We start from the raw sequence: 13,618 nt of genomic DNA on the forward strand, positions 1-13,618 counted from the left end.
TGAAAACACGTACTTAAGTACGAGGTACTGACAAAAAGTTCCCGGTGTAGGTCAATTACAAATCTTTAAAATATAGTACAATGCTTTTGCTATATTGGCCTTCAAAGTACTTTCCTCCTGCATCTACACACTTCTTTCAGCGTTCGTACAACTGTTCAAAACACTCCTGGATTCTTTTTACTGAGGGTCCTCCCTTTACTTCACATTTTCGTTCACCTCATCTGAATCCACAAAACAGTGTCCCTTTAATTTCATTTTCAGCCGTGGAAACAGGTAAAAATCCCCTGGGAGAATAAGGAGGGTGTTTCAGAGTGGTTACACTGTGTCTGGAAAGGTATCTTTTAGCAATGAGAGTGCGATGTGGAAGTGCCTTGTTAAAGAAACCCATTTGTTGCGCCTGTTTTTCAGGCTGTTTTTATGTGATTGCATCTCTTAGTCATTCAAGAATCTCCAGATAAATTTCTTTCTTGACGACTTGGACTTCAGAAATCAATTCTTATTGAGTGACTCCCTCATAATAGAAAAGCACCTCCAACATCAATGTCCTTCTGCTTTTGTCCCTAACAAAAAATTTTCCTTCCTTGGTGAAGTTTTTGCTTTCCATTCACTCGACTGACATTTTTTCTGAGAGTCGTAAAGAAAGCACCGTGCCTCATGTTCGTTATGATTTTCTTCAAGAAGCTGTCATTTTCATCAATCATGTCAACGGAATCCTGCACATGTTCAGTTTCACTTCTTTTTGTTCAAGAGATAACATTTTTGGAATCAAGTGCAAACAAGCATGATACATGTTTAAATCACCCTGAAAAATGCTGTGAATCCTCTCATGTGTAATTTAAAGTTCAGAGGCAATAGCATCAACAGATATTCGTCTGTCTGCACGGCCAATTTCGCAAATAAGCTCAATATTTTCATAAAGAGGAAGGGCGCCCAGTACGAGAATCATCTTGTGCAACCTTCAGGAAAGCGCTTATGCCACTCATTCACAGCCGATTTTTTCATGGCATTATTTCCGTATGCTTTCTCCTTCATCTCAGAAGATGATTCATTTTGCAAAGCACAGAATTTGATGTTTGCATGTTGCTCTAATGATGACATTTTAAAGTCTGATGAATGAAAAATTTGTATTGTCAGAAATGGTCTGCAGCTAATGCTGATAGTACCAGAAATGAATTCCAGATGTCTGTGTGTTTTCTTTATTATTGCTGCCAACCTCTAAAAAAATACTTTTTCTACACCTTAAATGTAGGCGACAATTGCGGCCGAAATTCTTTGACTCTACCTCGTATATAGTTTATTTTTTAGTAAGTTTTCAGAGGATGGTATTTTCACACATTTTTGAGAAGCAATACTCATAGCAATAAAAGTGTAATACTAGCATTGCAGCAAGAAAAAATTAGATTGTTATAAGATCAAAAAGAGGTAAAAATGGAAAAAATATATACTCTGGTGTTAGCATATCAACTATATCAAAAAATTAAAAAAAATTCTAATATTTTAATTCTAATTGGAAAATTTTGGTCAAAGACTAGTTTTGTATTAGTTTCGGACAGTTTTCTTAAGTTATTCAATTATATGGATTTTTCAACAACTGACCTGTCCAGTTGCAGATTGGTCAGTCATGATAATTGGCGCTTTACTGTCTAAGCAACCTGTCTTTGTGCTACAATTCTTTTTTTTTCTTCTTCATTTTGCTGCTGATGCGCTTTCAATTGCACCAAAAATTTATTAGTGCTTGATATACTTTGTCAGTCAACTCTGCAATCAATTAGATGCATACAGTGCTGAAAAAAATATACTGAGCAAAACCTTTAGTTTGAGACTACAGGTTTCAATCTTGTACAAATTTAACATGCAGTGCAGAAAGTAACTGTAATATTCTTTTAAAAATGAATGACTTAGGAGAAATTAGTTAAATTAGACTTCAAAAAATTCTTTTATTGACTAGTGTTAGAAATTTTGTGTTCCAAGCTTGTTTAAAAAAAGAATCCAATCCCATCAGAGGAAAGAGAGCATTTTTTCCCCCCAGGGTCAACACCTAGTTAGGTGCTTATCTTTCAGTTGGTCTATGCCCCCTCACATATTTAGTTTGTGAGGTCCCCAATCGCAGATCAAGATGAAATAATGGGGACTTTTAATCTCAGTTTTAAGCTCTATCCTCATTTGTCCAGTTGAGGGAAAAAGATAAACTTGTTTCAATGTGGATGATCATAATGAGGATTTGTTTTTTTTTTTTGTTGTTATGTTTGTCTTAAACAGGAGAAATTTATTTATTGTGTTCGTATTAAGCAATGCAATTAATTGTTTTCCAAAATAAGGTGATGGTGAAACTGCTTTCCTTCATTTTAAGTGGAATTTCATGTAAAGTTTATAAAGGGTATATCCACTCTCCCCTAACAACAATTATACCTTATCCCCAGTTGGGTTCAATATGGGTCCTATATTGGGATGTCTAGATTTTTAAATATTGGTCCTATGCAGTGTCAATATCGACCTATAAAGGGCTTATATTGGCTGAATAATGATTATAAAATATCGGGTGAATCTGATAATTCTATATGGGGCTGACATTGGTTGTAAAGTGGCAGTAAAATATCTGGTGAATCGGGCAATTCTATATGGGGCCCATATCGGAAAAATATTGGCCCTTTGAACCCTTATTAAGCCAAGATTTGTGAATGTTGGTCCAATAAGGGCCCAAGTTATTTTGCTGCTAGGGTCTATTCCACACAATACACACACCATGAGGTGGTTCTGTTTTACAATATACACAAAACTCTTCACAACTCACACAACAGATGGTTATGCTATTTGTGCTGATGGTGTGAGGCAGAGCTACCCTCAGCATTTTAGCTGCACCAGGGCTGTTGGTGCCAGTTGTACTAATTATAAACCTAAAGTAGACACCTTCCTACTGGCTGTGAGAGATTATCAGAAAATTGTGTATTCGTTGATTCAGAGGTCGCTTTTAAAGTAGTTTCTTCATTCCTGCTTTAAAACACATGGTGCATAGCGTTTTTAAAAAGTACTTAAAGGTGCTTATTTTCTATTTTCGTTTCTTAAAAGCCCTTAAAGGTGCTTTTTTCATAGGATATTTTTAGAAAGTGCTTAATTTTCCCTTTTCCAAAATAAGATTTTTTTCTTTACCATGTCGATTTTCGCCACATATTACACAAAAGTGTGCTTTTCGCATTGTTCAACGTTTTCAGAATTCATTCAACCACAATCTTTCGTCGGTCCATAGTGTATGAAAGCTATTTACGTGTTTCATGAAATACTTGTGAGTTCATTTTCAGAATTCATTCAACCACAATCTTTCGTCGGTCCATAGTGTATGAAAGCTATTTACGTGTTTCATGAAATACTTGCGAGTTCATTTTCAGAATTCATTCAACCACAATCTTTCATTGGTCCATAGTGTATGAAAGCTATTTACGTGTTTCATGAAATACTTGCGAGTTCATTTTCAGAATTCATTCAACCACAATCTTTCGTCGGTCCATAGTGTATGAAAGCTATTTACGTGTTTCATGAAATACTTGCGAGTTCATTTTCAGAATTCATTCAACCACAATCTTTCGTCGGTCCATAGTGTATGAAAGCTATTTACGTGTTTCATGAAATACTTGCGAGTTCATTTTCAGAATTCATTCAACCACAATCTTTCGTCGGTCCATAGTGTATGAAAGCTATTTACGTGTTTCATGAAATACTTGCAAGTTCATTTTCAGAATTCATTCAACCACAATCTTTCGTCGGTCCAAAGTGTATGAAAGCTATTTACGTGTTTCATGAAATACTTGTGAGTTCATTTTCAGAATTCATTCAACCACAATCTTTCGTCGGTCCATAGTGTATGAAAGCTACTTACATGTTTCATGAAATACTTGCGAGTCCGCTTGTGCGTCTGCTGGGCCAAGTTCGGTGAGATTCTTGCACTCTCATGTGCAACTCTTCTGCATTTTGCAAGATATTCTCAATTTCATGCTTCATTTTCCACCCTCTGAAATCGAACCGAAAAGTCTCTCGATTTTTTTATGGTGGCTAATATAATCAGGTAAATTATTTTGAATTTTGTTAATGTATGTAGTGCTTAAAATATTTTTTAAGTGCTTAAAAGGTGCTTATTTTTTGTTGAAATATTTGGCTATGTACCCTGAAAGTACAGGCCTGTTCTTGGATCTTAACTTGGAATAAATTGTTTGATGGGCGGTATTCACAATGTGGGGTGCTCTAATGGAAAGTCCCATTCTCTGCGACCTGCATAGACTTGTTTGGTGTGAGGCTTCGGGTCAGTGTGGAGTTGCTAGGTTCCTGATAATTATCCAGACAGAAGATATTTGGTACACTGCAGACGTTGATATTAGGTATAGCTTATTTAAGCTATTATATATTTTTAAATACTAAAGTATCTATGAAAATTTTTTCATCATTTCATTGTAAGAGAAATTGAAATCTTTTCTTACAATTAAGCTATTAATTATTTATTGTTAAATGAGTTAGTTTAACATGAATGTACATAGATGGCAGCAGTGCTGTCATAAATATAATCTCTTATCTATAATAAAATATTAGTCCAGTTTCAACCTCCACCTAGGTATGTTGTTTTATTTCTTGTGACCTGCATGCTTGATTGTTGATCTAATTGTTCAGGTTATGGACCTAAACATACCTGCCAAATCTCCTGTTTTTTAACGAAGACTCCTATATTTTACGACAATCTCCTGTTTACCCTTATATTCTCAAATTTCTTCCTGTTTGTTGAAGGAATTTTTTAAAAAACAAAAACAAATATCAATAAAATATCTGCTGATTGCAAAAATACTTCTCTTGTTTTTCATCAGATGGTGTTATTGCCAGTACTGCAGTATGTTGAGTGTTTATAGTTTAAGTAATTATAATGGTTTAAAAATGTCATCTTTTAAGATTTATGTACATATTTTTTACTTCATTATATGTAAGTGCTTATATTATTTCCAATTTTGAATTTCTCTTTTTGACTTACATGATTATGCATGATGTATCAAAACTTTACTCGTCGCCTAGAAAATGCCACTAGTAAAATATCCGTTATTTTATTTCTCCAATGTTGGCAAGTATGCCTAAAATTCATTCAACACTTTCTTGTTTGTTTGGTAGAACCGTTTAAGAAATGGAATTTTCTAATAAGAGTTAGCCTATAGACTATTCCATTTTTTCAAATATTTTTGTTGGGGAAAAACTGTAATCGCACTTATTTGAAGCAGTTTTCTTCTACGTCCGCATGTTATAGTCATCAGATTGTTCTGATTCGCCGTTAACTTTTAGCCCAAGAAGGCTATAAATACTTGTAACTCTGTTTTCCCGATGTTCTTTCCTATTTCTACTGTCGCAGTGTATGTTCCAACTGTGTAACTCTCTGTGTTCTAATAAACATGTCTTTCTCCGATCCACTGATCTCGGAATTTCATTACATCAACAATTTTAATAATATTACTTAATTTATCTAGCCACTGGAGGAGCAACAAATAATAGTGACTAAACTGTTTTATTAGTTTATAACTTTCAAATTTGTGCCTGATTTTGTTCAGTATTGATTTATCAATTTTTTTTTGTCCCATGCGAAGAACAAGTATTGAGTTAGTATGATAATGTTCATTTATGTACTCAAATATGTTCAGAAATTTAATTTTACAAGCATCTGCTCCGAATGTTTTGTATTTGTTCCAAGACACATTTCTTCTGCTCCAAAATTATTGTTACTGTTCCATCTACTTATACTAAAGTTAATGTTATCAATCAGTTACTGAAAAGTTGGTAATTTATAAATGTTTATATAGGACAATATATTTAAAAGTCAAATAGCTCTATATAGTTGAGCCTCAGCATACTACGAAGATTTTAACCTGATATGGGGGGGGGGATCTAGCAAAAATTGCTAAGGTTTGACAAGTGCACTTTATATTCATATTTTTTTGTTATTTCAAAAAGCTGCTTATCACATTTCTTAGCATGAATATGATTAATAAATTGCATGGATTTTTGTGTGTGATGACTAACTAAATTTATTGATTTTTGTATGGTGCAGCACAATGTGTTCTGGTCAAGATCAAAAGGCGGAGGGTACATAGGAAATATGGTGCTGAAGAAGGAACTGGGACCAGATGGACGAACTCGTCAAAATGTAGGGATGAGGGTGGTTGGTGGTCAAATAGTAGAAGGCATCATGCGGGCAATAGTAGAGAACATAAGAGAGGGCAGCCTGGCAGATCGAATAGCAAGAATAGAACCTGGTAAGTGTATTTTTATATAACTCGTGGAAATTGAAACAAAGTAATCAACAAATTAACACAGTTGGCGCTCGATATAACAACCCCCGTTATTGTGGGCAGGGTTTGAAAAAACCCGGGTATTTTAGAGAAAACCGAACCTTCCTGGGTTTTATTTGAAAAAACCCTGGGGAAAATTGAGTTTTTTCATTTATTGCTCATAATATTTTTATTTATTAAAAAGTGTTGTAAGCTTAAAAATAGAAATAAATCCAAAAAGTTATTTTAATTTTGTTACATGTATTTTATATTAAGTTTAAATAACGCATTATCACTAATACATATTTGAATCTTTTTTATTGTTAAGTACATAATGTTTCACAATTTTTGACTCAATCATTATAAAATTATAATCTGTAAATATATATAATAAGTGAAAACTAAAATTTCATCTGACTTTTGACTTTAATAAAAAATTGAAATAAATATTTAATAGTGGTCTTCCATGTTTTTATAATAAGATTAAAAAAAGTGAAATTGAAAATATGTATAATTATAAAGAGTATCAGTTACTTGTCTCATTTTTTTCAAATAATTAAGAAAATGATATTATTTTTAGATGAATAATTTTAAAAAGTACTCTTATAAAAAGTTTTAGCTTATTTTTTTAAAGCCAGAAAATAACTGTTTAAATGTGTTAATGTATCACTTAGTAAAAAAAAATTTGTTTCTTTTCAATTTTTTTAAACATATGAATTAATAATAATATATTAATATATAAAGCAGTGTATCCCAAACTTATGACTTTTGGGTACCCTTTCTAAATTTATCGCAACGCTGCGTACCACTAATAAAAAATTAATGTATTTTTTACTATAAAAAAATTGCACAAAAGTTAAAAATCACAACTGGCTGTTGACAGCACTAATTAACTGTTTACTCTGCAAAAATAGCCATAGAAAAATAATTAATCATAAGTTTTCTTGGCTAGCTTTGTTTTTAAGTAAAATTTTTTGAAATTTTCGCTTGTAGCAGATATTTCGCATAAGAACGCGTACCCCCGCTAAACTGTTCCTGTACCCCTGGGGGTACGCGTACCACACTTTGGGAAACACTGATATAAAGCATGCAACTATATTTGAAAAATTGATGATTTTAAGCTATATTATTTAAATTTCTATTCGATTTAATTTAATTTAAATATTACTCTCTGAAAAAACCCACTTAAAGTTTTCAATAGTACTATAAAATTATAGATTCGATTTTCTTTTACTTTACAAATATTAAAAACTTGATCATATAAATCATGCAACTCTATTTGACAAGTTTATGCTGCACAATAAATTATATAAAATTAAATGTGCATCAATAAGTTTTAATAAAAATTTTTTTTTTAAAACCCACTTATCGTTCCAAGTGAGTTTTTTCAAGTTGGGCCCACCCAATAAAACTCGGGTGGTTTTTTTCAAAGTGGGCCCACTCGGCAAACCCTGATTGTAGGCCTTATGAGCGTGATAGTTTATAGTTTTGATCTCACTTTAAAGACAATGAATATAGCTCTTTCCATTCTTAGTTGTGTAAACCAGGAAACCTTAACCAACAAATCAGGAAACTGACAATCTGAATGATGAGCGTTACTATATCAATTTTGATACTGAGTCCAATTTTTCTTTTGATGTTTTTGCAGGTTCTCATTAAATTTCCTTATGAAATTGTATAAAATACATTCAAATCCATATTTATGTTTTGTTTTTCTTTAATTTTAGTTGTGTATTGTTTTGATGTTATTAATTTTATTTGTTGTTTATGATTAAATTTTCTAGTAAAATTGAAAAAATTACATTTAATTTCATATTTACATTTGGTTTTTCTTAATTTTATTTGTGCGATTCTGTCAACGTTTTTCATGCAAGCATTAAATGAATGCAATGATTAAAAATTATCTAAATGAGAATAAATGTCAGTAATCTATTTAATTAAATTATTTAATTTTTTACATTGTTTACGTTTCTTATAATTACATTTATTTGTATTTCTGACATGTATCATATCAAGCATGAAGATTTTGAAACTTAACGGATTATAATTGTTATTTTACATTCGGTACCGTTTTAGTAATACCACAAAAAAGTATCTTTTTTTCTTCAAAATTTTGGAGTATTTAATCAGCATTTTATGATAGATAAAAAATACAATGCTTCTAGGCATTCTTTTTTCAATAGATATAATAGCTATGACTTGAACAAACATAACTGGTACAACTGGTACAAAATACACTCGAATATTATTGAACATTTCTCTCGATAATAATTCAGCGAATAATAATAATTCAGCGAATGTAAGAAAATCCCTTCAAGAGGCTACCTGAAGAACAATATTTTAATTTAAGAGAAATTCTTTGAGTTGCTCAATCATAGGTAATAATACATGGTTCGTAGCATTTTTAAAAAGTGCTTAAAGGTGTTTATTTTTGATTTGTGTTTTTTAAAAGCCCTTAAAGGTTTTTTTTTCATTGGGTGTTTTTAAAAAGTGCTTAATTTCCTCTTTTTGAAAATGAGAATTTTTTTTTGCCGTGTCAATTTTCGTCACATATTGTGCAAAAGCGTGCTTTTCTTATTGTTCTATTCAACGTTTTCACAATTCATTCAACCACAATCTATTTCAGCGTACCGTCGGCCCATAGCATATGAAAGCGCAAGTCATTTTAGAGGTTTGATGAAATACTTGCGAGTCCGCATATGCGTTTACTGAGCTGGCTTCAGTGAGATTATTGCACTCTTAAGTGCAACTCTGCTGCATTTTGCAAGATATTCTCAATTTCAAGCTTTATTTCCACCCTCTGGAATCGAACCGAAAAATCTCTTGATAATTTTTTAATGGCCAATATAATCAAGAAAAGAGTTCCCTGTCAAGAACTATTTATTTTATCATGAAAATTATTTTGCATTTTGTTAATGCATATGGTGCTTAAAAATATTTTTTGAGTGCTTAAAAAAAGGTGCTTATTTTTTGTTGGAAGTTATGGCTATGCACCTTGTAATAGATTGACAATAACTTTGTCAACACACATCTTTTTTATGTAGATAAAGAAATTTTATTTTGGGTAATATTTAAGTCTAATTTCACTAACATAAATATAAATGAATGAGTGTTTATTTTCAGGAGATGAAGTGGTGGAGTGGAATGGAGTGTCTTTTCGTGGTCGCCGTAAAGAAGAAGTAGCCAACATCATTGCTATTTCTAAGAATGATCCCCAAGTGCAACTACTTATTCACAGGCCTTGCGGGTGAGGATTAATTTTCAGTATATACTTCACGCTAGAGGTGGATCGGGATTAGTGTATCTGATATTTTGTACTTATTACTTAATAGTACAATTTATTTTAAATAAATTCATCTTGAATTCATCTGGGCCGGGATAGCCTGCCTGGCAGGGCGCTGGACTCCCGTTCGTTAGAACAGGATTTCCAATCCAGCCTGCAGTAGACTCCAGTGAAGTAATTGGTGACTGGTGCACGTTAAATCTATCTGGTCACAATGTCCTCCATGTTCCCATAACAAATACCTCTGGGGGTACTAAATTGGAGATTGATCATTCTCTAGTTCTGGTCAAAATTACGATCTTTGGATTAATGAATGGATGTGTGAATGGGACCGCCCTATAAACGTTTGTGACATATAGGTGAAGTCGAATTCTTGACCATAGATGGCGCCACTGGAAAATAAGAACAAACGCACCCCCTCTGCCTTAATGTCTGGTGACAGCAACAATGAACGAGTTCAATCACTATCAATTACTTTATAAAATAAGTTTAATCATAAAAACTCTAATACTTACTTGAAAATCAGATGAAAGTAACTAAATCTTATGTGTTTAACATCTAGATTGCCATACCACTTTCATTGAATTCTTATTATTAATCCAGTTCAGTATTAAATTGCTGTTGCATGTTAAAGAAGGAATAAGTATTAACTGAATAAAAGAAGTTCTGTAACTAGATTCATTCCTACTAGGTATTCATATCAACTCACATTAGATAAGTTTCAAATTATTTCGGAGATAGTTTCTTGCACTCATCTAAAGCTCACTTTGAATCAGTTCTAAGAGACCTTTAATATCTGAAACTTTTTTCTCTTCATTACAGGCAATAGTATGAAAATAAATAAGTTAAAAAATGTTTTGTCCTGTATTGAATATAGTTTATTATTTTGACCTAACTTTAAGATAATTATATCCTGTTTAAATTCATAGATTTGTTACATGATTACTTCATTAAAAGTAAGAATAATAAATGCATGTTATATGTGTTAATTTTTTTAACAAAATATTTAAAGTTTGTATTCAATTTAAATCAACTACGATTTTATTATAAAACCAAAAGGGCTCTTAATCTTGTCTTCAATCTGCTTTAAAAGCTAATAAAAGTGTTAAAAATAATGGAAAATTTATTTTATATTTTTTCACCTCCTGTGTTTAAGTCTAAATTAATATTGATAATACATCTTATGCAAAAAACATCAGGTTTTTATAACTGATACTCAATTGTATCAGCTTTTAACTAATGCTGAAACTCTACTTTGATCTCTACTACACGCAATATTTTGAGGTGCTCTCTCCAATCTTCTTTTACAGCATAAAAAAAAATTTCTTAATTAATCAATCTGTGAAAACATGTTGACTAATTTTTAATATAAGTTTAAATTAGTACAATTAAAATTAGTCAAGCATTAGTTGTATATTTGTTTATAAGAAGTTACAGTTTTACTTTAACTTTCTATAAAACTAATATTTCTATTCTTGAATATAGAATGTAGAGCGATTTTCTTTTTAGTGATGTTTTTTAAAAACGTTTTTTTTTCTTTCGAGAAATGTTTTGTGACATTTTTTGATTATGTAGTCTAATCTTGATGTCTCAAAATTTGAGATAGTATCAATATTTTAAGTCATCAAATATTGCTTGTTACTGAAAAGAAGAGTTTTTTTTTACAATGTTTTCTAAAAAGTAATCTAGTCCAGTGCTATGTAAAATTATTGTTTGCTTGTGAGTAGCATACAATATTTTATCAATGACACTTTCCAAGTGGATGATATAGCATTGAATGTGTCCTTTTATGTATTTGACCTTGAATGTTTTAATTTTTTCGTAATTTAAAATTGTTCGCAGTCTGTTGATTGGAATCTCAAATTCTTTTACCCTTTCCTTTTTTTTAAAAGCCTTTCTTTTTCGTCAAATTCTTGGTAATTTGCATCTTTCTTATTATTTTTGATTGTTTGCCATTTTGAACAAATATCTTAAAGGAGATCTCACCTTATCTAAATGCTGTTTTAAAATTATTTATATTCTTTTTCTGTTTTTTTGCATCATCCAAGACAAATAGAATAAAAAAGTTATCTTTTTCCTACAAGGAGTAGCTCTGCATTATAGATTACTTGAATGCAAGAGAGCACCCGCCTCATGATGAATTTCTAAACAAATATTTTATCAAATAATTGAAAGCAACACAAGATTTTTATTATTTTTTTTAAAGGATTTCTATTATATATGTGTAAAAAATATTCAAGTTATCAAGGGAAAAGCTGAAAAAATCTTCAAAACCAGATTGTTTAACATTGCTCAAGGAATTTATAAGTAAAAGAAATTTTTATGAGATATAGAAAAATTCACAAAACCGAAATTCGAATAATTCTTGGTATGCATGATGGTGCATTTCTGATCAAGTATAGCTTACTGTTTTTTTTTATTCCTAACTTAAGTTATATGATTTTGAAACTATTAATAAATTAGTTTGTGTAACTTACATGCTTTTCTTTAAGAAACTATAAAAGAATTCTCACATTATTCTTCATACATTTAAACAATCATTACTGAAATTTATAACTTCTAAAGAAAAGCCAAACATTTTCAGAATAAACTGATTCATACAAATGTCCCAGACCAAATACCTTTGCATAAATATGTTTATGTACCAGACCGAAAGGAACACAGTCAGCATAAATTACATCACCTGCATTCTCTTTGATTTCTGTATCTTTTCTTTTGAAACTTGAATGCCTGTATTGCCAACTACATTAGTCACAATCATTCAAATAAAATATGGAAATATAATTTATTTTGCTAGTTGATTAATAATCCCAAACAGGATCTTGTCTTATGTGTGTGTCCTGTTATTGGTAACTTGCAAAGATAAAACATTTTTTAGCTCATTAAAAATGACTACATAATGCTTCCAATGAAGTGTTCCCTTTTTATTGCCTATTACAGGGTTGACAACTCCATGATTATGCAGGGAATTTTTAGTTTTTCCTTACAAACTGGGAAAGTACAGGGAATTTCATTTCTTATTTTCGTCTTTTAAAAGTGGTGACCACTCAAAGTGCAATTTATGAGATATTTAAGGATAATATTTTGGCTATATTAAGCTATTTTATTTACTATAGCATTATTTGTTTTAAATATGTTAAGCTTTTTCTTATCTCTTTAAGTTTTTCCAGCAATTGAAACTAGTGCAGTACACTCTCGATTATCCGTGTGCGGATTAACCGTGCTCATTCTGGAGTCACACAAAAAATATAAAGAGAAACATTTTCAAGATTAAAAAAATTTGATTCACGAAATTATAACACTACCAAATTTTTGGAAGCAATATTCGTTATTGGATTGCAGTATATGGAATATCAGCAGCATGGTCAAAGGTAAAATCGTCTACGTTATCACGATCTTGGAGAAAGATCATACCGCTTGATGAACAATCCTCTTCAGATGTTCAAGAAAAATATGATAACAGTATTCTCGAGCAAGCAAAAGAAATCTAAGGTTTCGAAATTCTTGATGAAGAAAATTTAGAAGGTTGGTTTCAAAGTGATGCATGTGAGCCTGGCTTCCAGTATTTGACTGATGAAGGCATCGTTATGTTATTAAATCAAATAGTGATGATAGTAGCTGATGCCGAAGATGTAGTAAGGGAATGGAATACAATTTCTCATTCTGCTGCTCTGTGGAAACTTTATTAGATTATATGGGAGGATTTGATTACAGTGACATTACTGCGGTTCGTAAAATATGTGTATCGATATATGGCGAAGACGCATTACACATTTTTTAATAAGGAAAATTCCTAGTTTGATGTTATGCATGCAAATGTCAGTAATTTTTATATTTTTTGTACTGATATTGAATTTTTCTTTAATAAAAGGAGTTTTCGGATTATCCGTGTTTTTCGATTGTCCGTGCGATTAACCCGGATAATCGGGAGTGCACTGTATATCTAGACTAATATAGTTCACTCAAGAGCACAGTGATTGTGTGTTTTGTCTTAATAAATTATGTGTAATATGTACAGGGAAAACACGGGGAATTTTTTTTTACGGAT

General features: G+C 31.4%; 1 protein-coding gene across 12 annotated transcripts in view; it reads left to right on the top strand.

The window, feature by feature from the left end:
• Window positions 1-13,618, top strand: part of LOC107449379 (regulating synaptic membrane exocytosis protein 2) — a 92,847-nt gene that overhangs the window by 39,762 nt on the left and 39,467 nt on the right. For all 12 annotated transcript variants that reach the window (XR_011636321.2, XR_011636320.2, XM_071178230.2 and 9 more), the window contains exons 6-7: window positions 6,068-6,272; window positions 9,411-9,534. Coding sequence is in view for 10 of the 12 variants with exons in the window: in XM_071178230.2 (XP_071034331.1) it covers window positions 6,068-6,272; window positions 9,411-9,534 (329 nt within the window). In the remaining 2 variants the exon portion in view is untranslated. The remainder of the gene's footprint in view (window positions 1-6,067; window positions 6,273-9,410; window positions 9,535-13,618) is intronic.

The sequence above is a fragment of the Parasteatoda tepidariorum genome, chromosome 6 (assembly GCF_982258835.1).
Source record: "Parasteatoda tepidariorum strain Cologne lab strain chromosome 6, Ptep-v5.0, whole genome shotgun sequence".
NCBI lineage: Eukaryota > Metazoa > Arthropoda > Arachnida > Araneae > Theridiidae > Parasteatoda > Parasteatoda tepidariorum.